Below are 26,158 nucleotides of genomic sequence, written 5' to 3'. Positions count from 1 at the left end.
AAGCAGAAGTAGATGTCTTTCTGGAACTCTCTAGCTTTCTCCATAATCCAGTGCATGTTTGCAATTTGGTCTCTGGTTCCTCTGCCCCTTTGAAATCCAGTTTGCACTTCTGGGAGTTCTCGGTCCACATACTGCTTAGGCCTGCCTTGTAGAATTTTAAGCATAACCTTGCTAGCGTGTGAAATGAGTGCAATTGTGCGGTAGTTGGAGCATTCTTTGGCACTGCCCTTCTTTAGGATTGGAATGTAGACTGATCTTCTCCAATTCTCTGGCCACTGCTGAGTTTTCCAAAGTTGCTGGCATATTGAGTGTAGCACCTTAACAGCATCATCTTTTAAAATTTTAAATAGTTCAGCTGGGATGTCATCACTTCCACTGGCCTTGTTATTAGCAGTGCTTTGTAAGGCCCATTTGACTTCACTCAAGGTCTGGCTCAAGGTCAGCAACCACACTACCTGGGGTATACGAGACATCCATTTCTTTCAGGTATAGTTCCTCTGTGTATCCTTGCCACCTCTTCTTGATGTCTTCTGCTTCTGTTAGGTCCTTTCCACTTTTGTTCTTTATTATGGTAATCTTTGCACAAAATGTTCCTTTCATATCTCTAATTTTCTTGAACAGATCTCTGTTTTTTCCCATTTTATTGTTTTCCTCTATTTCTTTTCATTGATCAGTATAAATTGCTTTAATTCCTGCTGAGAAATTATTACCTATCTCCATCATCTCTAACACTTTGATCATAAATGACCAAGAGATATTATCAAAAGCTTTCTCAGCATCATAGAAAAGTAAAGCTGCTTGTTTTTCATTTTTTACTTCCGGATACTCAATTAAATTAATTACATTTCTTATGTCGTCTTTCCTTTGTCAACTTGGTAGAAAACCTTCTTGGTCGCTAACTCACTTAAAACTTTTTTCAACCTGTTGGCTAAAATTGCAGCAAATAAACAATTTTCTTGACTTAACTCTCTTACTTGTTGTATTGCTTTAACATTTCTGTTATAGTGTGTATATTAGCAATGTTAACGGCTTTGTGTATCTTTATTTTTATTCTTTTGTAAACTGCTTTTGGAAGCCTACTCCAGCATTAAATAGTATATAAATTAATAACTAATAACCACATTCATCTTATACTAAACTTTAACTGAGGCCAAAATATGAGGGTACAATCCTAGAAAAGTTAAGCATTTTTATATATTCCATTTATCTGAGAATGCATTGTAAAGGGTTGCACTCAGTGCTTCTATGATTCTGTGATTCTCTTCAATAGAAATTCAGGAGACTTGAAAGTGCTTGACTTTCACTGTGTTGGATCCTAATTTAATAGGGGGTTAGCCCTGGTGAGGAATGCAGTCCTGTATAGTTATTCTTCTTTTTTCTCTGATTGTTCACTAGCCACCCCTCTCCCAGAAGAGTTTGAGCTGCAGGGATTCTTAGCTTTGAGACCCTCTTTCAGGTGAGTCACTGCTGGAGGTTGCAACTTTTTGTTTGTGACGGGTTACATTGATAATCTTGCTGTTTGGAAGCAAATGTGAGAAAAGGAGGAGAATTTAGGCAGTGTGATTCCATTTGTCATAGAAAGATACCTCTCTTCCAGCCCAAGAGAGACTTTGGTTTGGCAATGCAGTTCCCACAATCACTTCAATAGCTGCAGGTCTCCCCTGCGTGAGTGTTTGTGGGGAGGGGGGGAGGCTTGGTTAATTTCATTGTGCACAGGTTGTACATTGACAATAAAGGCATTATTATCATTAGTCTAGGAGTGTCACTATAATAGCTTGAGATGTCCAAGTGTGCATGTAAATCCATGCATGACAGCTTTTTATTTTGGAATATATCTTAGGAAAAATTCCAAAATCCAGCCTTGTGTATTTTCATGTTTTGATATTTATTGTTAGCATGGAGAAGACATGGAGGACAGGAACAAGGATGAGACACTGGAACTTTGATGCGACAAGAGTCTGAAAGTTAACTGAAAAGTCGGGATTAACAATTGGTGGCCTTTGGGGCAAATCTGGCACTCTCTGTTGCCAGCTCAGACGTTGGGGGCTTTCAGACACTTCTTTGCCCTCAGAGTTTTCTAAGGGCAGGTTAGAAGCAAATATTGGGATCATGCACTCTCCCTTGCTCCTGCCATAATAGGAGGAAGTACCAAGTGAACTTGGGGTGATTTCTATTCTGCAGTGCAGTACCAGGAACAGTCTGTGTTCAAATAAACGCCAGATTTCTCTAGTTAATTGAGGGATAAGAAATACAAGGACCCAAAGTCCACTCCTGATCTGCCCTTGTGTTACCATCGCCCTCTGGGGGATGGTAACATCTGGCCAGGCCTTTATACTGCAATGCTAAGCTTACCCACCTGGAAGTAAACAGATTTAGGAATCGGGTGTAAGGGATCTTACCTTTTTAAGGGAAGTGAATTGTTTTGTTTGTTTCTCTAGCGCCATCTGTATACATGATCCTTTACAAAGGACAGATTTCACAGGCCCCTACTCCAACAGACTTGCAATCTTAAAAGAAGAGACAAGGTTTTATATATAGCTGGAGATTTTGCTCTCTGCTGTGAAACATAGAAACATATTGTGTTGATATTTATCTGTGAAACACTGTCACAAACTACCTTTAAATAGCATTCTAACCTTCTCAGGTCGGTATACAGACTGAAAATAAATCTATCAGAAGTCTCATTTAAGCTCCACCAACTTAGTTTGGTCTTGCATACATCTCCTTGTTGCCTGCCTTTCCATTTCAATCCGACTTCTATTCTTTGTTTATGGCAACAACTAGGAACTTGGATTTCTCGAAAGGCCATCAGGGGATTTCAGGAGACAAAGAAGGGCAGCACCGGCAAATACGGCAACAGCGTCTGATCTTCACAGGCAAATGGATTGCTGACAACCAGCCAAGGTATCTGCACAGCTGCTGGCATCACCCATCACTCTTCTGTGCATCATATTCTTCTCTGCTGCTGCTTGTTGCTATTGACATGAGTTGAACATTATTGGAGCTTAAATGAAGATGTGCGGTCTGACACTATTTTTAACACAGTTTAAGGAATGTGTGGCAACCTTGGAGTTACAAAAAATGTACATAATTTTAAACACATCAATTTTTAAAGGTGTGGGCAGCTTTCTTGGCACTTAATACAGTGCTGGAAATCTACATTGAATCAGTAGGGCAGAACTTAAGTTATATGTTTTAATCTGAAGTCAGTAATGTAATCTGCATAACTTTCATGCACACAGAAGTGGCAGACCTGGATTAATGTTGCTCTATCAGAGTGTTACTCCATCTAGCTTGGGGTTGATTGTTCAGAGAATTGTAGGCTAGGTCCTCTCTGACCTAGGCTAGTTTCATTGTTGACTTTCTGCTATACATTTTAAATGCTTTTTCTCCAAGGTGAAAACTGAAGTTTTGTGCTCTGTATTAAGTTTTTTAAACTTGATTTAACCTCACTCATCTTTTCTCTGTTTTGTGGAGGGTTAGGAAAATTAAGTTTGGGGGTGGGGTGGGAACAGTGACACAGGCTTGAGCATTAAAATTGGATGAGATTCCTTGAGTCTTCATCAATCCCCAAAATACTCCTGGCCACGCAAATAAGTCCACGAAGTTAGCATTTGTCTCCCCCAGTCACTAAATTTTTATTAGCTTGTTGCATTTGAAAGGGCCTGGGAACCACATTGAAGTATTGTAATGATGGGCATCTTCCTGTTAGTTGTCGCAGAGCAGGCCAAGAATGTTAGCAGTAACAGTGTGAGGAGTGGCTTCATTGCTCTGTTGCAAGTTTGAAAACTGAATTGAAGTGGTATAGTACAGTTTTCCTAATCACAAATGTTGGAACTCAACCCACATTTGAACCTGAAGGATTTAGCCAATATTCCACCACCTCTCTCTGGTCAAAGGAGCCTCCTTGTATCAATAGGCCAAAGTGGGTGAGGTGGTCTCCCTGGCTGCTTTAAAAGCTTCCTTCTTAGGCTAACTCACTGACGTAAGAGTACAAACTGCTTGCTCATCTCTCCCTTTGTGTCACCTCAATTCACAGAAACTGTGTCTGACACCAGAAAGCTTGTATGCTTGCTTTCTATTTAATTTCTATTTTATTTTGTGCATGAGATGGTTGGTTTGTACCTGAAGATTTAATCACTAATGTGTCAATTCCTTTTGTCTTTCTGTTAAAGGCTGATCCAATGTGAAAATGAGATTGGGAAACTTCTGTTTTTGACAGAGATCCCAGAATTGCTGCTTGATGACTATAGTGAATTGAAACAGAGTCACATTCTGCAGGAAGCAGCAGAGCCACAGTTTGCAGATGGGAGCCCAGGACTTAAGTCAGTGCTGTCAACAGGTCGAAACCTGAGCAGCAGCTGTGATGCAGGAGATAAGCCAATGGTGACATTCAAAGAGAACATTAAACCTCGAGAGGTAAACAGGGAGCAAGGCCGAAGCTATCTGACTAAGGAAGTGGGTAGGGAAAGAAGGGATTATAGTAAAGGAATAACAGCCAATAAAAATGATGGGAAGAAGGACAACAACAACAAGAGGAAGAATGAGATCAAGAAATGTGGCTTGGAAAAGATGCAGGAAGCAGGGAAGCAGAACGTAGCCGTGCAGGTGAGATGTTTTGCATGGTATCATCCCAGTGAAATTTGCCGTGTGGTCATTTGAAATAGTTGGTCTTGCAAATCTGCGCAGGCCTCTTCATGCTATAGCAAGATCGATGACCTTTATTTGGAGATTAAACAAGGTGATTCACATGTTACACTCTCAGTGAGGATGGAAGGAAGGGTCCTTGAGGCATCATTTGGTTACCACAGTTTCAGACAACCAGACCCCCCTCACCCTTCACCTTGCTCTTCACTTCTGCCAGGGAAATAATTGCTGCCCACTTACCCTTAAAACACCACCTCACATACTGACAGAAGGGACCAAAGGAAATAGCTGCTTTGGTTCTTTCTGAAGTTGGCTGCTCTTGTTTCATTTGGGAGGGGGAGCTAGTAAGTGCACTGCAGATCTTTCCTTAACAGAAGCTGGGGATAGAATTAGAATGAGTCTCTTCTACGTTGACTGTCTGTAATGGCAGTAGACGCTACAGGCATAGAGAGGCTTCTGCAAGTGTGGTCCATCATTAGGAGGGTAATTTGTGAATTGTACTATATTACGTGACGCAGGTGGCGCTGGGACGCGGGTGGCGCTGTGGGTAAAACCTCAACGCCTAGGACTTGCCGATCGCATGGTCGGTGGTTCGAATCCCTGCGGCGGGGTGCGCTCCCGTCGTTCGGTCCCAGCGCCTGCCAACCTAGCAGTTCGAAAGCACCTCCGGGTGCAAGTAGATAAATAGGGACCGCTTACCAGCGGTTTCCGTGTGCTGTGCTGGCCCACCAGATGCAGCTTATCACACTGGCCACGTGACCCGGAAGTGTCTGCGGACAGTGCTGGCTCCCGGCCTATAGAGTGAGATGAGCGCACAACCTTGGAGTCTGTCAAGACTGGCCCGTACGGGCCGGGGTACCTTTACCTTTACTATATTACAGTGGGATTTTATTTTATTCTTACTTTAACCACTGCCATCTTCTTTGATCATTCAGCATCACTGTTGATGTTCTTTGGCATTCATTGATTGATAAGGCTGATAGACATGAATTCTTTTGGTATTTGTTCTTTGGTATATTCTTCTCCTTCCCACACCAGCAAAAGAATAGCTTTAATCAGTTTTCAGTTTTAGTCCTCTATGATGCTTTGTTAATGCTGAAACTGTAGCTATTGCTGTAGCTGTAGCTATTGAAGAAGTAGTCTTCAACTGCCCTCTTAGTTTCCAAAAATATTTTTGACCTTTTCAACAGTAAATTGCTTCGGCACCAGTTATATTTGTTTGTATCTTTTCATCACTTTTCTGACAATTGAGGAAGTGTTTTAACTTCCATATTTAAACAGGGTTAGGTTAAGACAGTTCTTTCAGTGTCCTAGAGAAGGACAAGAGATAGAAACTTGTCTAGTCTCATTCTCCCTGTTTTTTTTAAATGACTTGGTTATTCAAAGGAAAGCATATAGGAATTAAGGCGGCTTAAATGGTCTCTTGCCTGCTCACGTGAAGACTTCGTCAACTGGAAGACAATTCCTCTTTTTTCTTTCCTTATTGTGTACAATAAATTTGTGAAATAAAAGAATGGTTAACAGGTGAATAAAAAATACTGTGGGCTAGTAAATTTGGGGAATTACTTGTCAGGCTGAAACTAGAACCTCTTAAATGTATTTTGAGGAGCTTTTTCCTTTCATCTCTTGTCTCAAATGCTGGCCTGTGGTCCTTTTTGAGTGATTTTTTCCCTTGCACCCAGAAAAAGTGGTACTGACTCACCTGCTCCTTCAAACATTTTTACAAGAAGAAGGGAAACTCAGGTGGGTCAGTACCTCCCTTTTTTTCTGGGTGCACAGGGAGTAGCACCACTTGAAAGGGCTGAGTCATAGGCCAACATTTGAGGCAAGAGGTGAAAGGACCACAATCAAAGTATTGGCATAAAAGGAACACTGCAACATACCTATGTCCTCAAGGAAATAATATTCTTAGCAAGGTACAGGACATGTAATGCAGGGAGATGTAAGCTTAGCATTAATCTTAAACCATTTAGCAATCCTTTGGTATCTGAGTATTTTATTTAATCTCTAGCTAAGAACCCTGATGATTCCTCCTTAATCTTCAAATTCTCCTGTTCAGCCACTTGATTCTGCTATTTATTGGCTAAGTGGCTTATAAAAAAGTAACATTAAGGACTTTCCCTCAGTCTCAATATAACAGATCTGTCACTTTTGAGCCTGCAGCTGATGGTGAAAGAAATGGAGTTTGTATTAATACAAGGCAGTGAGGATCAGACACTAACTTCATTCTATGGCCCGTGCCATTTGTACTGTAGAGGCTGTGTTCAGTGCAGAAGCGGGATCATGCTCAACCCCAGAACCCACCTGTCCTGCGGGTGGGCCCGCCAGGCTTCCTTGTCTTAGATCAGCCTTTCTCAAACTTGAGTCCCCAGATGATGAGAACTACAACATCCATCATCCTTTACCACTGGACCTGCTAGCCTAGGTATGATGGGAGTTGTAGTCCAACAACATCTGGGGACCCAAGTTTGAGAAAGCCCATATTAGATGTAACGTTTATAGGTAAAGGACCCCTGGATGGTTAAGTCCAGTCGAATTTGACTATGGGATGCAGTGCTCATCTCCACTTTCAGGCTGAGGGAGCCAGTGTTTGTCTGCAGACAGCTTTCTGGGTCATGTGGCAAGCATGATTAAACCACTGTGGCACATGGAACACTGTGACACGTGCCAAAGCACACAGAAATGCCATTTATCTTACCACTGCAGTAGTACCTATGTATCTACTCACATTGGTATGTTTTCAAACTGCTAGGTTGGCAGGAGCTGGGCCAAAGCAACAGGAGCTCACCCCGTCGCGCGGACTCAAATTGCAACCTGCAAGCTCAAGAGGGTCTGTGGTTTAGACCACAACACCACCCGTGTCCCTATTGTAACATTTATATGGAGCTTGCAGGCATAAAATCCCAACATGCATAATGTCCAAAAAATTGTACCTAGCATGTAAACATCTGACATGCCTAGCAGATGTGGCAGATGAGTGCAATTCCCCCCTTAAGGTTAGCACCTCTACACCCACAGTATTGTATAAACAACCGTTCTTCAACTGGTGAGTTGAGACCCACTAGTGGATTGTGGCCTGATCCAAGGTGGTTCACAACAGAGACTCTACTATCATGCAAATATATGGTAAAAAAGGAAATAGGTCCCCAAATGCATCTTTGAGTCAAAAGTGAGTCCTAGGTCTGAAAAGGTTGGGGATACCTAAGCCAAGCCTGATCGAAGCTTACATTCCTTGCAGAGACATGATGTTTCTAGTTAGAGATTTGCTACACTTCATTGGAAGTAGAGTAAAAAAGGGGGGAAATCCAGTGGTTAGATGAATGCTGAAAAACCTTTTCTTTAAAAAATCTTTTTAATTGTTGGCTCACACTACCTTTGCATTTTAATACTCCTCTTCATGCGCATTCAGTGGTGGTATATTATTATATATGGTCTCTAGCATGCTGAAACTGCTACAAAATACTCCTTGTCATTTGTTTTTGGTGTGCAGAAACAGTTAGCACTAATTCTGTAATAAAAATGTATTTCAATGAGAAATGTCCCTATTGTCTTCAGTGGAGCTTACTCCCAAGTAAGTGAGTGTAGGGTTGCAATCTAAAGTGATCTTTTAAAAATCCTTGCATAATAGATTTATATGTAAAATGCACACGACACACAGGTCAATTTGTGCCAGAGCAGGAAAGTAAAGGTGTTTGAGCTATCTTTTGAAAGCTGAGCTTATCTCCTGTTTCTCAGACAAATAGGCTGGAGTTTGCATTCATGGAACCTAGACTATCTGTCAGCAGGGAGTGGAGGTGAGTTTTGTCCTTCTAGTTTCACATGCTCTGTAGCCGTGAGCAAAACTACTGGGACAAACACTTCCCCTATCATGTTCCCAAGATTGGAAGGAAGCCAGGGCTTTGCTTTGACTCTGTTTCCGAGGCCCTCCGAGTGCAGATCCGAAGGAAGGTCCTCTGCATCTCCCCTGTGGAGAGAAGGGCCAGGGCTGGATTCCCAGCTCTAAGCGGGAGAGGGGAGGGGATTGGCCTGGACCTCATACTGAGTTTTGAAGGTGGCCACAAATTTTGGCTTGACTATCGGGGAAACCCAGCAATTTTGGGTCCCTTCTGTATAGCAAAGGGGGAACTAGAATTACTTGGAAAGAATCAATGCCTTGTAATCATGCTTTAGTTTTACCATAAGAAGGTGTGGACAGGTAATATTAATGCTTAAATGGCTTGCCTTCCTAGGTAAAATCCCAGACTGAGTTGAGGAAGACTCCCGTGTCTGAAGCCAGGAAAACGCCAGTCACTCAGTCTCCCAACCAGGCCAGCAACTCCCAGTTCATACCCATCCATCACCCAGGAGCTTTCCCTCCTCTTCCAAGCCGGCCAGGTAAAAGCCATGTGCTCTGTATTAAAATCATATCTATCCTTGTTTAAAACTCATGATGTTGTGTGCTGATGCCTTCCACCTATCTTTTTCTATGTAGGAAAATAAAACAGAAAAGGTTTCTTTGTAAAAATGCTCTGACTTCCTTTAACTGGAACACAAGTGGGCATGATAGATGCCTAGCACTGTACTATATTGCATGATCTTTACCCAGGTGCATAGTAATGATCTCTCTGCAATGTTTAGATAATAGCACATGTGTGTTTTCTGCCACAGGTGCACAGAGTGGAAAGCCACCTCACACATAATTTTCTCAATGTGCATACCTATGGTGGAAAAGACAATTCTGCTGTCACGAAAAGCTTACCTTTTTGTCACAGATATTAATCTTGGTGTTTGAAAAAGTAATGTGCAGAACAGGCAGCCCATAATGTGACAAAGTGTTTGCTTTGCGTGTAGTATACAGCTGCGAAGGTGAAAGCCATCACTGTGGGTCTGAGAGGATGTGGCAGCCCACTCCATCCTGGAATCCTTCCCCAAAAGGGGTTGGAACTGGAGCTGCAGGCTTGCTTGTATACATGCCCCCCCCCCACACTCCCACTTCTCTTACTGCAGAGATAAATGGCTGAATCAGATGCTGATTTTGAATGTGGGTCTCCTTAAATCTGGCAAGAGTGGGACCAGGGAGGAGCCAAAGGCCCATTCACAGGGGAGAATCCTGGAAGAGGAGACCGGAAGTAACACTTGAAGAGCCCCCTAAGCATTCCGTGCGTGAAAATTCCTTTTTAAAAGAAATGTCTGTTTGTCTGTCTTTCTTTTCTTTTCCCCAGGCTTCCCACCTCCCACCTATGTTATCCCCCCTCCTGTGGCTTTCCCTATGGGCTCAGGATATACTTTCCCAGGTGGCGTTTCTGTCCCAGGAACCTTTCTTCAGTCTGCAGCTCATTCACCTGCAGGAAACCAGGTGCAAGCTGGGAAACCATCCCACATTCCTTACAGCCAGCAGCGGCCCTCTGGACCAGGCCCCATGAACCAGGGACCTCAGGCACCATCCCCTTCTCAACAGTCCCTTGCATCCTTACCAGCTCAGGCAACAGCACAGGCTGCAAGCCAGTTGCAGGTCCAGGCTCTGGCCCAGCAGCAGCAGCAGCAGCAACAACAACAACAGTCCCCTACAAAAGCTGTCCAGGCCTTAGGGAAGAGTCCTCCACACCACTCCGGATTCCAGCAGGTGAGCCTTAAGGAGAAGAAAGTGCCAGAGGGATCCAATCTGGGCTAGATTGCATCTGCAGGTGCAAATCTGGTTTTTGGTCAGGGAAGTGCAGGTTCTTTGCTCAGATAAGAGTAGCTCTGATGGAAAGGTGCAAGCAAGGATGGAGAGAAGGAATGGGCAAGCAGATGGGGAGAATGTACAAATAAAGTAGGAGCCTAACTGCAATGTGGGGACAGGGCAGCAGTGCAGGAGCCTGTGGACTTCCTGTTACTCCTTTGAAGGCCCCCCTCTCTGCCCAAAAGTGCCTGAGAGAAGAACAGCTTTTAATCCTTTTAAGTTTGACCGAAGCTTTCCCTGAAGCTCCCTTTAAATTTGGGGTGGCTAGCCTTTTGAATATTAGGCTTCCTATAGCTTTAATAACCTTACAGAGTTTCTGTAAGGTTTGCAACTGTAGATCACATGTGAGCACTTGAAAGCACTGTACTGTTGTTTTTATCATATATGATTATTGTTATATCATTAGAATTATTAATTAAAAGTATTTACTTACTTATATTATTTATCTAGTATTATGCCCCTTGCATCTGGGAGGGAATTTTGGTAGGTACAGCCCTTCAAACCGCGGAACTTTCGCATGGCTAAGTGCCTGCATGAATTCCTTTCCCTTTAATAACAGGTGAAGCCTCGTGTTGGAAGGTTCACCTGTTGTGTGGGTTCTGAAACATTTCCTTGGATTTTCTCCGGAACACGAGGTCTCAAAATGAAAGCCATAAGCTTTGCAGCTCAGTGGCACAGAATGTGCAGCCTTGCTCAAGTACATTGCACATGATCAGGTGGTGGCATGTTGTGCTCTCAGATCAGGTGGTGCACAGAGAGTGTAGCAGGCCTTTTTGGACAGGGAGGAACCAATAGTATTTTTCTGTGCAATGTTGCTTGCGGAATCTACTTCATCAAGTCAAGGGGTTCAATCAGCTAATCAACTCCAAAGCAGAGAAACAAAATTGCAGGCTGTTTTTGGCAGAAAGAGAATATGCAGCTTGCCACGGTTGGTCTCTTGGTAGCTAGAAACCTAAATTAGTCAGATGCTCTCTAGTTTTGCATAATGAATTGTGCTGAACACAGAGGCGCTTGTACTTCAGTATTCCCAGGCAGACTCCTCCAAGCAGCTGTGGAATCCTCCTCAGGTCCAAGGCCCGTTGGGGAAGATCATGCCTGTGAAGCAGCCCTACTATCTTCAGGGCCAAGACCCCCTAAAACTGTTTGAACAGTCCATGCAGCCTCCCCTCCTGCAACAGCAGCAGCCTCTGGAGAAGAAGATGAAGCCTTTCCCCATGGAGCCATATAATCAGAATCCCTCAGAGGTTAAGGGGCCAGAATTTTACTGGGACTCCTATGGCATGGCTGATAACCGCATCATGATGGCGCAGCAGCAAGCTAACATGGACCGCAGAGGGAAACGTCAGCCAGGAGTCTTCCGCCCAGAGCAGGATCCAGTGCCTAGGATGGGTTTTGAGGTAAATGTGTGATTAATTGATGATCTTCAGGAAAAGGAGAGTGGTTCTCCTTTGAGTGATAGATGTCTCCAAGTGGGTTTAGCTCCTCCTATTACTCAAAGGCAAGAAACACTGTAACTTCAGAGGAAGTTGCTTTCAGTGCAGCAGTTTGTGGTGATTCACAGGATTACCAATTAGTAAAAACAGATTAATCTCTAGGTTGTTGATTCTATTGGGGGGGGTGCGCGTGTGTTTTTTAAAAAAACAAATGCATTCAAAAAGCACTTTTTCAAAAAATCAACTAACTTGGTTTAGCATCATTTTTAAGATAACACTGACAAACCAAAACAACCTACTCAACTTTTCAAGCTATCTACACATGTACACACACAGAGAGAGAGAGAGCGAGGGATGGTGCGTGGGGCAGGAGCCGCAAGCAAGAAACCCCCTGCCCTATCTAGGCAACAGACAGCTGGTAGTGGCTGCAATGGCTCCTTCCTCCCCCAAGAAGAGTGCAGCTTCAATCATCCTCTTCCCAAGCGTCAAGATCGAGGGCATATAATGTACACATGTTTTTATATTGTGAGGTACAAAATAAGAACCACAGTACATTTTTTTTTAAGATGCTGCTGAAACTGTAATATCAAACAACCCATGTAAAGCTCATAATCTCCCACACACCACTCCATGTTTGCCTGCCACTAGGATGGAGCCCCGGGAAGTCATCTTGGCAAGGGATGTGCACTTGAATATTAACTTGGGAAAGCTGTAAAGTCTGGTTTGAGCATGGATTTCTGCCAGAACTTTACAAATCAACACAATTTGTTGAGGCTTTTCAAATTTTATCACAGAGAACCTGCATGATTTGAATTGTTAGATATCACCCAAGTATAACTAGAGAAAAGCAAATATAGTAATTCCCTCTGGCAGTGCTGGCTCTTGGCACAGTCTGGGAGGACGGAGATTGAAGAAGAAACACAAGTGTCACTTAAGGTGGCAAAGTGGATGCTGCCAGAAAGCGGAAACTTGTGAAAAGGTGGAAGAGGCCCAGCACTTGGCATGTGTTGATAGGGCACTTGGTCCTTTCCAAACAAGACCTGTATTAAAAAGTGTTGGATAGAGGAATTCACACCTTGCTTGCCAGTTGTCTGCACCCCTATATGCAGGCTTCTCTGCAGAGCAGAAACCAAATGACAGTATAAATACCCTATTTGCTTTTAGAAATGGCCTTGACTTAATCTTCGGCAACTCTGAAGCAAGCAGCAGCTATTGCTCTTGCTTTGACATTGTTTCTCACATTCATGGAATGATCAATGCACAAACCCCCTCCCTCTTTTTTTTAATAAAATCGTCTTTAGCAGCAGTGGTCCACCACAGATCTATTGAGACAGTGTTCTGTTTGAGCAGACCAATTGCATCCCTGAATACACTGATAACTTAATCTTGATAGATGCTGGCTGTAAGAAAGCCCTGGTGTGGTGTGCTACAATGCTACCAAAGGTTAGAAGACAAAGAGCCTCCTTTTTGTGTCATCTTTTGATATTTGTTGCCCTGATTGTGCCTTCAGCTAAGCAAACACCATTATAGCTAATCTTTGCCTATAATTTCATCCTGTAGAACGAAACTGGAGTTCAGGTTGTATGTGCAAAGACGCAGAGGCAGGAAGCCCAGATTTCAAAGAATAAAACAGAACTCTATGAGAGCTCACTGGGAACACTTTACAAGGCCACCACAGTCTTCAAGAAGGTGGCCTAAACAATAGCATTTCATATGCCTGGGTATCTAATTCTGTAATTTTAGGTTAGTCTCCTTATCCTTCAGTGTGGACCTCATGCCACATTTGAGGCATTTGGCAAGGAGCAATGTTGAGCAATGGGCCATTCATGGAGAAAATGGTACTGATGTAGACAGGCCAAGATAGAAGTAGTAGTTGTCCACAAAAAGGAGCAAAACATCTGATCCCTGAACATGCTGTCATTCTGCACAACTTCCAACAAATTCTTGAAACTTGCTTGTGTAATAATTTTTAAAGCCCAGATTCCATGCTGTAGATGATGAAACCTGCTTGTAGTTCATCCGGCTCTGATCATGAGCACATGATCAGGAACTGCATACAGGCACATTTTGGTTCTAACTACACTTAACGAAGCTACTAAGATATTGGAACATTGAAGAACAAAATGCCTTAATTCTCCACATATTTATTGCTGCAGTAGTGGAGATCACATTCTCCCAAAGAAGATCCCCGTAATTTTTGCTGTATGCAGATTCAAACTTAGTGGGTAGCAGAGCTGCTCCTAAAACAAACCTTGGTTTTCGTGGGCCCTCTCTGTTCTCTCTTTAAGCTGCTTTTGCATGCTGGCATACCTTTCCTTTCCTTGCACTCCCTTTCTCTGCTTTGCATTACTGCTGGGCCCCCTTCTATTCCCGTAGACGCCTTGCCTACCTGCTGCTAGTCTTGCTGTCGCTTCTTTCCTTGCTGCATCTCACTGTGCTCCTTTCTGTCACTAGGACCCCAAGAGCTCCCCTCTGCTTCCTCCGGACCTGTTAAAGAGTCTGGCTGCCTTGGAGGAGGAGGAAGAGCTGGTTTTCTCTAATCCTCCTGATCTTTACCCAGCTCTGCTGGGTCCTCTCGCCTCTCTTCCTGGACGAAGCCTCTTTGTATGTATTTGACTTAATTCTGCTGCTTCTCATTCTAATTTTGGCATATCTTTTTTTATTTATATTCCGTTTCCCTGAAAGGTCAGTAGGACACATGAAATCCATGTCCCTTCCTGAAATAGTTTAATTTAATTTAAATAAGCAGAGCTCATAAGCTCAGGATCATAGATATCAGCTAAGAGGAAGTAGCTTTAACATAGCTGTAATACTTTTGTCAATCCTAGGATTGCTATTTTCTTACCCAGCAACTGAGACCTTAAAAGCTCTGGAAGAGAGAGGGCTGTTAGTAAACTTCTCCCTTGTGGTACTTCTTCTTTGGAATTACCTTGACTTTCTAGGCCTACTCCTCCGTCAGGGAGCAGGAGAAGCTGTTCCAGTTGACTTAGCTCCTGTTCCAGAGCTCTTAAGCAGGTACAGTCTCAGAATCAAAAAGCGGTAACTCTAGATGACCCAAATCCCCATCTCTTGCCTTCCTGAGAAATTCCAGGTTGAGTTACTATCTTGTACAAAACTGTATCATTTCTCTTTTATAATACAAATGAATAAGCTTGTATCTATATGGGAGGTTGGAGACTGAAACTGAGAAACAAATTTTCAGTTTTGCAGGTGCTTGGTGGGTTTTGATACTGGAATACATTACCCTGCACACCTGTGCAAAAATATACGCCACAGGTTGCATGTGGACCATTAATCCCTTGTTTGAAGGATCCCCAGGCAACTTCAGGAATTAACTTATGGGGCCCACACATTCATTGAGCCCATTGATGGTGTCTAGCTCTGTGCAAGTTACCTCTGCCTATATAAGCATAAGATCAAGTATCCGTGTAGCCTCACCTCTAGAGGCCTTGTTGTCAAGTGTCAAAATATAAATGTTAATGTACCATACGGTATTCACACACTTGTCTGACAGGAGGAGTTGAATGTATTATTGAATGTATAATAAGATAGTAACATGTTCAATATAGTATCCTTCTGAGGAAAAAGATCATGGGTTTTAGGGGCTTTTATCTTTTTTTACCTTGGGTGAAATTCTAAAGCTTTTTTTTTATATATATAAAAAAGCCGCGGGCACAAACATAACACAAAGGTAGGGTTGCTTGTGTTATGGTGGGGATGAGCAGGCTGTGGCTCTTTTGATGTCATTGAACTACAGCTCCCCTCAGGCCCAACCATCACAGTCAGTTGACTGGGCCTGATTGTAGTCCAACAAAATCTGGAGGTCCTCAGGTTTCGCACCCATGCATTATGGAACCCAAGGGAATAAGACCATTTTGATCACATCTGGGAAGTATCCACTCTGTTCTCTATAACTAGGAGGATAGACACTTGATGAAATTTCTCTTTTCCTGTTAATTGGCCTGTTGAAATGCTTCTCCAAGGTGCCAAATGGGAATTTTGGCAAGTGCCGTTGTAGCCCAGAGGATTCTTGAAGACATCGACCAAATATCTGTGGCCATGAACTGTAGGCCAGTTGAAACATTACAGCTCCTATGCCAAAATGAGTCCCAAGCTATGCTCCTCATCTTCATGGATTGGCCTGAGCCAGTCTTTTCCACCTCAGCCAGCACTTGGGGATGTGGTACCAGTGTGCAATGCTGCCCATGTTTGGGCCAGCACAGAGATGTTGTCAGCATTATTTCTGCCACACGAAACATCACTAACAAGGAATTACTCTTTAGTACTTGAAGGGGTGTGAGGGAACGTTGCATTTAATTGGCATTCATCAGTTGAGCAGGTCGTTGTCTTTCAGCATTGGTTCCTACCCTCTAAAAGGAGGTTAACAATTAACCTTCCACACAAGGAGGTTGTGTGGATTAGCACAATGAGGGCTACAAAGAACCTGAACATTTGAGTGGGGATACTGTGGGTGAATAAACTGTATTTCAAGTGTGGCTCAAGGCTTTTGATTTCTGGGAAGGTGAGGTGGTCCATGTATAAAATGCTTGATTTGTACTAAAAACAGGTTTCTAACATTCATAAGCACCAAATGTATTAGTCCAGGACATTTGTTTAATTTAAGTTATAAAAGGGAAGACATCTCTCTTTGGATGATATACTTGATCCTTTATTTCTACCTACACAAAATATACTGCCTATAGAGATTCTGCCACATAAACCCACACATTCCTACTCTCTCTTTAGTGTTAAGGTATAGTGGTCTCTTCTGAAGGTTCAGGTACTGGTACATTACACCAGCAAGGTACCAGCTTGGATGAGTAATATTGAATTGTTCAACTTAGTGAATAGTTCTCCATGTAGCATTCATTTAGTTTTGGTATTACTTCAGCTACCTTCCCAGTTTCTTCAATGACCTGAGCTGAACCCTCCACAAGCCAAGATGGTTTTTGCCTACGAGGTGTAGAAAGAGTGCATAACTTTGGATTACTGTAATTTGCTCTACGCGGGGCTGCCCTTGAAGCTGTCCCAGAAACTCCAGCGGGTGCAGAATGCTGCAGCGAGGCTCCTCATGGGGTCTCTGCCATGGGAGCATATTCACCCAGTGCTTTTCAAGCTGCACTGGCTCCTGGTGGAGTACAGGGTCAGATTTAAGGTGCTGCTTTTGACCTTTCAAGCCCTTCACAGCCTCGGACCCTCGGACCTACGGGACCGCCTCTCCCGCTCTGCCCCACGGAGAGCCTCAAGGTCCATAAATAGCAGCACCCTAGTGGTCCCGGGCCCTAAGGAAGTTAGATTAGCTTCAACCAGAGTCAGGGCTTTTTCAACTCTGGCTCCGGCCTGGTGGAACGCTCTGTCTCATGAGACCAGGGCCCTGCAGGATCTGATTTCTTTCTGCAGGGCCTGTAAGACAAAGTCTGCCTGGCCTTTGGGTGGAGCTAATTTGATTCCCTCCCCCTCTTTCTTTTTCCTTTCTCCTCCTGTGAAGAAGCTGCATCCTAATGATTTAATGTTGTCTTTTAATCTTGTTTTTTAAATTGTATTTTAATCAACTTGTTTTTATTATTGATTATAAATCAATAATTTAGCTGCCCTGAGCCCGGTCTTGGCTGGGGAGGGTGGGGTATAAATAAAAATTATTACTACTACTACTACTACTACTACTAACTGACCAGAATGACTGTCAAAGTCAATGTTTAAATCGAGTTCATTAGCAAAATTCTCAGTCTGTTCTGGGTTCCAGGGTACATAAGCCATCACAAGGTACACATGCCAGCAAATGTTTGCATTGGTTTGCTACCAGATAATTTTAGAGTATCCTTCGCCTGCTCATCACAGTTTAGGTCTGATGTCCTGAATTACGTAGCTGGCTTTATTTGTGTAAGCAAAGGCACATGGTTACCATTCACCTATGATTAGAAATTTGCATGATTAAATCAGTGAAGAGCATCTTTCTTTGCTGCAGATCTAGCACTCGTCAATATCAGTTCAAGGCAGCACATGATATTGCACTGGAACACACCATAGAAGGTGGGATAATATGTGTTCAGTGCTGGAAAATAATTATCTTCCCCGGGCATTAAAAATTTGGAAGTTCCCAAATTTCTGATAGGCAAGACTGAATTATGATTTGTATGAATTATGCAAATTGAGCAGCTTTGCATAATTCTTTTGCATAATTTATCATTGAGCAAAGAACTATAAGGGCAATGAAGCTTTGCTGCCAATGATTTCAAATATCAGCCATCCCTCTGGTTTTTGATATTTCAGCAGGCATTTGTCACATAGTTTTGGTTGTTCCTTTAAAGACAAACAGGGCAGAAACTTGCTAGGTTTTTTTTAAAAAAGGAAAGCTGGATTTCTCATGAAGGATTCTGCACCCAGTAAAATATTTTGCACTTTGTGCTCTAACGAACAAGGCAGTTTCAGGAATTATTGGGAAAACACGGCTAATTCAATCAGTAAGTAATCACGTTTGCATGAGGGCCCACACCACTAGTATAGCATTTTAATTAACAAACTACAGTCTAAGTGCCTTCAAGCACTGAATGATGTGTTATTTGAGGTGCTGGGACAAACCCTATTTTTAAAATGACGTTCCCCAGGTGTTTTCCTTTTTATTTCTCTAGTCAATTTACTGAGTTCCTTCGCAAATTTGCAAATACGTCCTTGCTTCCCACTTGCAAAATAACTCTTCTGTATTTATTTTGCACAGTATGTTCTAAGCATCTCTGTTGTGTAACAAAAGAACTGGGCAAAAGTCTTCGCTGCATTTCCTTTTCTCACACAATTGTTTGAGCACTCTTATGATGGTTGCTAGAACCATCTGTTTTTATCCAGAAATGTGACCCATGTTTTCAGTCAATAATGCATAATGTTTTTTCCTGAAGAAATCGCTGCTGGAGAAACCATCAGATCTAATGTCTCAGTCATCTTCTTTCCTGTCGCTCACGGGCTTCTCTCTTAATCAGGTAATTAACTATAGAGATTGCTTCTCTCTCTTTTTGGACAGTGCCATCAGTTCACGTGTTAATTTTTGTAGGAGTCTGGACTAAGCTTCTTCAGATGGGAATCTCATGTTGGAGGAGGGGAAGAATTTCAGTATAAATCCTTGCCTAGTGCTGACAGTTCTGGGTTAGGGCGTTTCTTTCTGATAGGCTACTTCTTTAATTGCCTAACATTTGGAGAACTCTGTTGTGTGACATGCACACCATTCTACAACCTGAAGTGGTGCACTGCAAACACAAGCTTATCACCTCATGTACTGGGTAATAATCTCTCACAACTTTTAATACAATTTTGAAGAAAGCTTCACAACCTGAGTCATGTGGTATTTCAACTGCTGATTTTTTTAATGTATTTTTTCCTTGGTTTTAATGTATGGTTGTAAGTCACTTTGAGTTTCCTTGGACAAGAAAAAGTTAATAACAAATATAATGAGTAAATTAAAATAAATAATAATACAAAGAATTGCAATTTGATGCTTTAACTTCAGTCTAATATGTTCATGTTACGTTTTTTGGTTTTTTTATTCTGCAATTTGCAATTGGCTCATCGGCTAATTGTTCAAGGAAAAGATTTAAGAAATAAGGGAGGAAAAAGCCCTACGTGCTCCCAGGAGTGGACCTGGGCGATATCTTGGTATGAGGAGCAGAGCACAATGTCTGCTTCCCTCAGCGGAGATCTCTGGTGAAACAGCCACTGCCAGCAGCGCCTCTGGAGGGAGTCAAGAGCTCCTTTGGCGAGGTGCCGATCCGGCTTCTTCCTCCTTCTGCATCTTTAAACTGCTCGGCTGAGGAGTGTGCAGCTGCCCTTGCCTCAGGCAAGCAGTTAAGAGACACCCCAGCCCAGCGCTGGCCCATCAAGCCGGCAGCAGGGGGCGGGGGGGGGGGGGGCTCTGTGAAACTGCTCAGCTGAGGGGAGCAGGGTTGCTGATGGGCAAGAGCCCCTCCCTCCCCCCCAGCTGAGTGGCGCAAACAAGCTGCGTTGTTCCAGCCTGCGTGAAACTCTCTCAGCTCTGGAGGGGAGAGCTGGGGCAGCTTCCCCTGGTGTCTCGTGGGCAGAGGCCAATGCTTGTTTTTTCAACATCACAGTATATCATCAAACCATGATGTTTGGCTGGCGATACACCGCAGTGTTGAAACACTGATAGCGCCCAGCCATACTCGGGAGCCTCTTCCCTGCATTTCTCTGTGTGAGTCACTGTTCTGATTGAGTTTCTAAGGAGCAGGTCATTCCCCAGCTCACACCTGCCAGAGAATTTCATTTTCCCAAAGCAGAACTATTTCAGATGAAGTAAAACATCTGTAAACATTGCATTTGCCATTTCAAACCACAAACCACATGTTCACCACCATTTTGTTTCTGTATTATTATTATTATTATTATTATTTTTAAATCCTCTTTTTAAAAATTGGGGACTTGGGTGTTGTTGTTTTTCTAATACCTCCAAATAGTTAAAATGATTAAAGGTACAAGGCTGTGTTATATCCATGGGCTGTGCTATAATCTCCAGTGTGGTTCTAATGTGTGATTCAGGACACATGAAGTTGTGATAACTATGCCTTATCACCCAGAATTCCTTGATTCTTTTTAAAAAGATTTCCTTAAAAAAATGTAGTGAAACGCAAAAATAGTTCTGTGTCTTTAATAACAGTAAAAATCCTTTGTTAAATGGCATGTTTCTCGAGCTGTGAGAGCTGTAACATTTGCTTGCCAGCTTAGGTATATCTTCCCTGATTCTGACAGAAAAACTTACTTCACTGCCCAAATGCAATAATGTATTGGGTAGGTCTAGGGAGCAGGTTTAATTTTCATCTCTTGCTCTTGCAGGAAAGATACCCAAACAGCATGTTCAATGAGGTTTATGGGAAAAACCTCAATGCCAGCACAAAACCAGAGGTCGCTCCATCAGTGGCTCACCAGGAGACTTCACTCTACTCCCTCTTTGAAGGTACTCCATGGTCTCCATCTCTTCCAGCCAGTTCAGGTAATACACTTTCATATATGTATAACATATATTAAGATTTTTCACTAACTAGTTCAGAACCCAAGCGTGGTTTGACTTTCTTCTGTGCAGTCACACAACCCACCCTCTTTCCTTGCTGCCCATGTCCATTTTATCACTTGCTGTATTTTCTGGGAAGTGAACTGAACAGAATGCCGTTTCCCCCACTCCGCATAGCCTAGCATTGGCAATTTTTTTACTTGAAAGGACAAGCAATAAGTACCAATTTGTAAGAAAGGTTTAGCTCTAGAAAGTTCCAAAGGTGCGGAACAATTATGCCTTGACCAAAGAGTTTCCCACTCAAAGATTGGTCATGTCAGCTACTTGTTTTGTCATGTAAGCATTATAAATCCATTTCCCAAATTGCTACAATTTCAGTTTTGTTAGTCTGCTTGATATGTAAGAATGCTGCAATGAAGAAACAAAGCCAGGCAAAGACTCAAAAGACAGCAGTGAGAAGTCGTCTTCTTTTAGATGGCAGTTAAATGACATGATATTACACAACACAGAAATTGTAAATAAGGGGCAACGCTCCCTGCAAGAGTTTTTTTACCTCAACCTTAACAAAGAAACAGGTTTAAATATAGTATGGGATACTAGTGAGGCAGTAATGAGAGGTTTTTTAATCAAACAAATACCAAAAAAGAGGGGGGGGGATGACAAGAGATTTTGAACACATTAATTATCAAAGAGAAGGAATTAAATATAAAACCAGAGAATAAAGAAACTGCAGACTACCGAATTATTACAAGCAAAATTCTCAATGTTGGTGAAGCAAGAGATTGAAATGAAAATAAAATTAATGAAACAAAAAAAACTTTGAATCTGCAAATAAGCCAGGTAAATTGTTGGCTTGGCAACTTAAAAAGGAAAGGAAAAATAAGATAATAAAATTACTGATGAAGGGAAACATTTGATAAGCCTGAGAGAAATAAGAAAGGTATTTGTAAAATTTTACACAGCATTATATTGGTGTGCGAAGGAAGATCCTGAGAAAATTGAATCTTTTGTAAACGGCTGTAATATACCTAAAGTTTCTAAAGAGGATTTGAGAACGTTAAATGCATCCATATCAATGTTGGAACTGCAGTTGGAGATAAGTTGAATGAAGATGGATAAAACACCAGGCCCAGATGGAACTACTGCAATTTAATATAAAAAGTTCAAAGATGTGTGTGTAGACTCGAAAAACAGCAATCTGTGCTTTTTGGGGTATTGTGTTGACTTTGTTCTCTAACCTTCTGTTCTAATAGATCATTCAACACCAGCTAGCCAGTCTCCTCATTCCTCTAACCCAAGCAGCTTGCCAAGCTCTCCTCCAACCCACAACCACAATTCTGTTCCATTTTCCAACTTTGGGCCCATTGGGACTCCAGACAACAGGGATCGGAGGGTCGCAGATCGATGGAAGACTGATAAGCCAGGTGAGCAGGAGGTTCTAGCATGAGGTATCATTTCAGTGGTTTGTTGGATCACTTGCTTGTTAACCTTTCTCCCTTTCAGCAATGGGAGGATTTGGCCTGGACTATCTCCCAGCAACATCTTCCTCATCAGAGAGTAGCTGGCACCCAGCCAGCACTCCCAGTGGTACCTGGTCAGCCCATGGCCCGTCTGTGGAGGATTCGTCAGCTGTGCTTATGGAAAGCCTGAAGGTAGGTTATATATTGGGGCACCAGGACAAAACATTGCAAGAGTCATTTGGAAGGTTGAGCTGGTGGTTTTGCTTCTTACTGCAAAATAATACAAATGTTCCTTCCGCTGACAACATCTTGAGAACATAGGAAGAGCCCTCTGTTCCAGCTCCCTTTATTCCACAGTGGCCACCCACATGCCAATGGGAAGCCCACAAGCAAGAAGGGAGAGGGCAACAGCACTCTCCAGTGTCATTTCCCAGTGACTGGTATTCCGTGGGCATCTTGCATTCTTCCACAGGAACTATATTCTGGACTGGTTGTTGATTAAAACTTGGGTAGTCAAGCCTTAATTACAGATTTAGACTCCTCTTTTAGGTATCAACATGTTTTATTGCTTTCCTGATCATTTTTATATGGATAAGCTATTCTGACAAAGAATTTAAATTATTTTGTGATGGCTAATTCTTCTTTTTAACTGCTTTTTAAAATAGTAAGTTAGTGGGGCGCTATTGCATTATTGAGTATTCCCTGTTCAAGATTTTAGCTGCAGTATTCCTCTTCTCTTCCTTCAACATCAGCCCACATTTCATGGGCACTGAGCATGCTCAGTTTGAATTGAGGATTCCCCCTCCTCAAGGTTTTATTTTAAAATGTACTCCTGCAAGTCTGCTGATACCTTCCCCCTTGTGCATAAGTGCTGCAGTTTGACTACAACAACACTTCCATTCACAACCTGAACATCTGAAATAGTATTATTGTCCTGGTTGATACCTGATTCTTAGGGGGCCATGTTTTGAGTTTAGCAAGAGCTGAAAGGCCAACAGCATTTGCTCTGTCCACTAATGTGCTCCCATTTGAACTGAGACATCAGTGGGCTCCTTAAATCACTTCCCTGTAGAGTATACAGCAATAGGAAATTGAGGAAGAGCCCTCTCCTAATTATTCAACTGAGTCACTCACTCAGACTAAGGCAAAAGGCTGGACAGAGGTGCTGCCAAAGTCTCCTTTGCCGTTTACCTGGTAGAGCAGGAATGAGGAACCTCCCCACCCCACCCCACCCCACCCCAAAGTTGTTGAACTTCAACTCCCATTGGCTTTAGCCAGTGTGGCCAGAAACAAAGGTTGAAGTGCTTATTTCTGTTTACACTGGAGTTAAAGACCTGTTTGCCTGTACCTTGCCTCATGAAAGCAGTTGAGGGTGCTGCAAAGTAGGCGGGGAATTGGGATGGGAGACTACACTGGGGTGGGGGGAAGCCGGTTGCCTACTGTTGCAGTACTGTAGAAATGAGAGGGGGTGACGAGAGCATGGAAGGAAGTTCACTTACTTTGACCGTTTTGGCATTTTCTCTTGCTACTTTCGCTTTCACGTTAGCGGGTGTTTGGTGTGTGCTTCTTTTTAGTCCATCTGGTCCAGTTCGATGATGCACCCTGGACCTTCTGCCCTGGAGCAGCTGCTGATGCAGCAGAAGCAGAAGCAGCAACGTGGGCAAGGTGCCATGAATCCACCGCACTGAGAACGAAAGGGTGGCAACCTTTGCAACCGAAAAGCTCCATACATCATGGCATGTTGGGTTTGCAGGACTGTCTCACACGGCCCTGTGCGCGTGGCAGCCCTCTCTTCTGTTCCTTGCCGTCAGGAGGGCGTAAGTGCTCCACCAACCCACTGAGTGTGCACGGAAATGTCTGCAGTGCAACGGAAAACCAACACCAGGAACTCTCCCATCCCTCCGGGGCCCTCTGGAGGGAGAGAGGGACTGCTGTTTGTCTCACGGTAACCCGATATCACCGCCTCTCACCTTCTCCATCGTGCATGTCCCCAGCCATGTGGGAAAATAAAATGCTGAGAATGAAGAGCAGATGGGAGAAGCCACTGAGAACTTCTCGACCCTCCTCCTCAGTTCTGGGGAAACCAATAGGAGTCTATTACCGATAGCTTTGCTGACTGAGAATGTAGTTGAAATTTATTCCTCAACATCTAAATTTCCAATTATTACTCTCTCAGTTGTAAGGCCACACTGAATTCTTCCATACACAGATGTGCTTTGTAGTCAGTGTGTAGCAACCCCTCCAGTCGCTGGTCCAGCCCGAGGTGGGTGGGGATAGATTGGGTGGGGGTGCTAGCGTCCGTCTCCCAAGTTAGGTAAGGAGTTTCGTGAAGGAGAATCTGCCCCCTCCAGCACCACTTCCACCTTTTTCTCAGAGGTTGTCCCTGGAATAACCCCAAGCGGGAGAGATTCCAGCACTGAAGTGCAGTGGTCACTGCAGGGCTCTCCGTTAGGGCAAGCAAACCACTGCTACGGGGTTTTAAGTTAAATGGTTCAGATTCCTGTACATTTTATGATAGTGTAGTGACCAGCCTCATGAAATGGCAAGCTGGTCTGTGCATTCACAGCCTGACTCCCTTTTTATGTAGGTAGATGAAAAGCTTTGTGTCTTTCCCCCCACCCTACCCCACCCCCTTTCTCCCTTCCCCTTTCCATGCTGGTTGCTTGTAGTTTTGTTCTTCATATACAGCATCCCACAGTCATAGCAGGATAATGGGGAGTAAAAGAGCTAGTCTGGACAGGATGATGTGTGCAATCCCTCTCCCTAGAGGTGTAGGCCCACTCCACAGGCCTGCACACACCTGTAGCCACAAGTTTTTGGAATGGAAGTTCAAGGCAGCAGAGGACACATCACATGGAACCCGCGCACAGAAGCCAACCGTCCTACTTGCCCCTACAAGGGTGCACAATGGGGACAGAGGGTTCCACTGGATATATTTATTTGCGCAGAAGGAAGACTGCAAATCTTCTTGCATAGGATAAAAGGACAGCATTTATTTTTGTTTCCCAGCGTAGTTACGGAAGCAACCTAAATACAAGAAACTGCTGCAGTCGCAGGAGTGTGTGTGTGTGTGTGCGCGCGCGCGTCTGTCAGTTCAGGATCTGCAAGCTGGGAAATGGCTGCAGAGCAAAGCACATCCAGGGTCCACAAGGGACATTGTGGAGTCGGGGAGCAGCCCCATATAGACTTGATATAAAAGGGAAGATGTATGCATAGTGCTCTGTCTAGGATAGGAATTGGACCCCCTTTGCCTCCCCATGCTAGCAGTGTTGCTGCTCTGCATCACATCTCTAAAGGATGGTCCTCCAAAGCAAAAGTCTCAAGGATTAAGTTCCTGCCCTGGTTGTAATCTTCAGCTGATACCCTCTGTGCTTATTTGATGCCCTGTCCCTGCTTCCAGCCCACCCTTCTTCCGGTTTGTGTATTTGAGCTGTGCATCGAGGCAGCTGCAACATTCCAGCGTTTGAACCACCACCGATTCTTGCACCCTAGGCAACCTGACCAGGTTCCTCATCTGACTCTCTCAGCAGCGCCAGAGTCCCAGCCCATAGGCTCCTATTTCTGCATGAGAAGTCTGGTGTTTAGAATGTTTTTCTTGATCTTTTGAGCAGGGCTCCCTATTCTCCTCCCCCTTACTTACACACACACACACACACACACACACACACCCTGCTGTCAGGAGCCTCAAGGGAAGGGAAGATCCCCCCCCCAGCAGAGAAAACTGGTTTGTGTCGTAAGCTTCTTTTGTGTTTTTGTCTGTCTGTGCGAGACCTGCAGCTGCTGAACTCAGCTTTGCCTTTAATTAAACCATGTTCTCTACAGCCAGCCTTGTGTAGTTACATCTTCTTTCATCACTGAGCTGCAATTGAAAACTGTATTGTTTCTCCGCCCCCCAAAAGAGGAAGTGCTA

The 26,158-nt window shown here is 43.4% G+C and overlaps 2 protein-coding genes across 3 annotated transcripts in view; one reads left to right on the top strand and one right to left on the bottom strand.

The window, feature by feature from the left end:
- Window positions 1-26,073, top strand: part of SMG7 (SMG7 nonsense mediated mRNA decay factor) — a 67,629-nt gene extending 41,556 nt beyond the window's left edge. The window contains exons 12-23 of one of the 2 annotated variants that reach the window (XM_083507055.1): window positions 1,396-1,456; window positions 2,785-2,904; window positions 4,176-4,608; window positions 8,877-9,021; window positions 9,849-10,249; window positions 11,371-11,745; window positions 14,236-14,385; window positions 18,672-18,752; window positions 20,614-20,770; window positions 22,042-22,212; window positions 22,292-22,440; window positions 23,823-26,073. In XM_083507055.1, coding sequence (XP_083363181.1) covers window positions 1,396-1,456; window positions 2,785-2,904; window positions 4,176-4,608; window positions 8,877-9,021; window positions 9,849-10,249; window positions 11,371-11,745; window positions 14,236-14,385; window positions 18,672-18,752; window positions 20,614-20,770; window positions 22,042-22,212; window positions 22,292-22,440; window positions 23,823-23,936 — 2,357 coding nt within the window. In that variant the 3' untranslated portion in view covers window positions 23,937-26,073. The remainder of the gene's footprint in view (window positions 1-1,395; window positions 1,457-2,784; window positions 2,905-4,175; window positions 4,609-8,876; window positions 9,022-9,848; window positions 10,250-11,370; window positions 11,746-14,235; window positions 14,386-18,671; window positions 18,753-20,613; window positions 20,771-22,041; window positions 22,213-22,291; window positions 22,441-23,822) is intronic. The other variant, XM_083507056.1, reaches the window with a different exon arrangement.
- The window catches only part of DARS2 (aspartyl-tRNA synthetase 2, mitochondrial), a 1,012,941-nt gene that overhangs the window by 52,153 nt on the left and 934,630 nt on the right, over window positions 1-26,158 (bottom strand). The gene's annotated exons all lie outside the window — the stretch shown is intronic.

Source organism: Podarcis liolepis, assembly GCF_965112155.1.
Source record: "Podarcis liolepis genome assembly, chromosome: 6".
NCBI classification, from domain to species: domain Eukaryota; kingdom Metazoa; phylum Chordata; class Lepidosauria; order Squamata; family Lacertidae; genus Podarcis; species Podarcis liolepis.
This window is presented reverse-complemented; position numbering and strand designations above follow the sequence as displayed.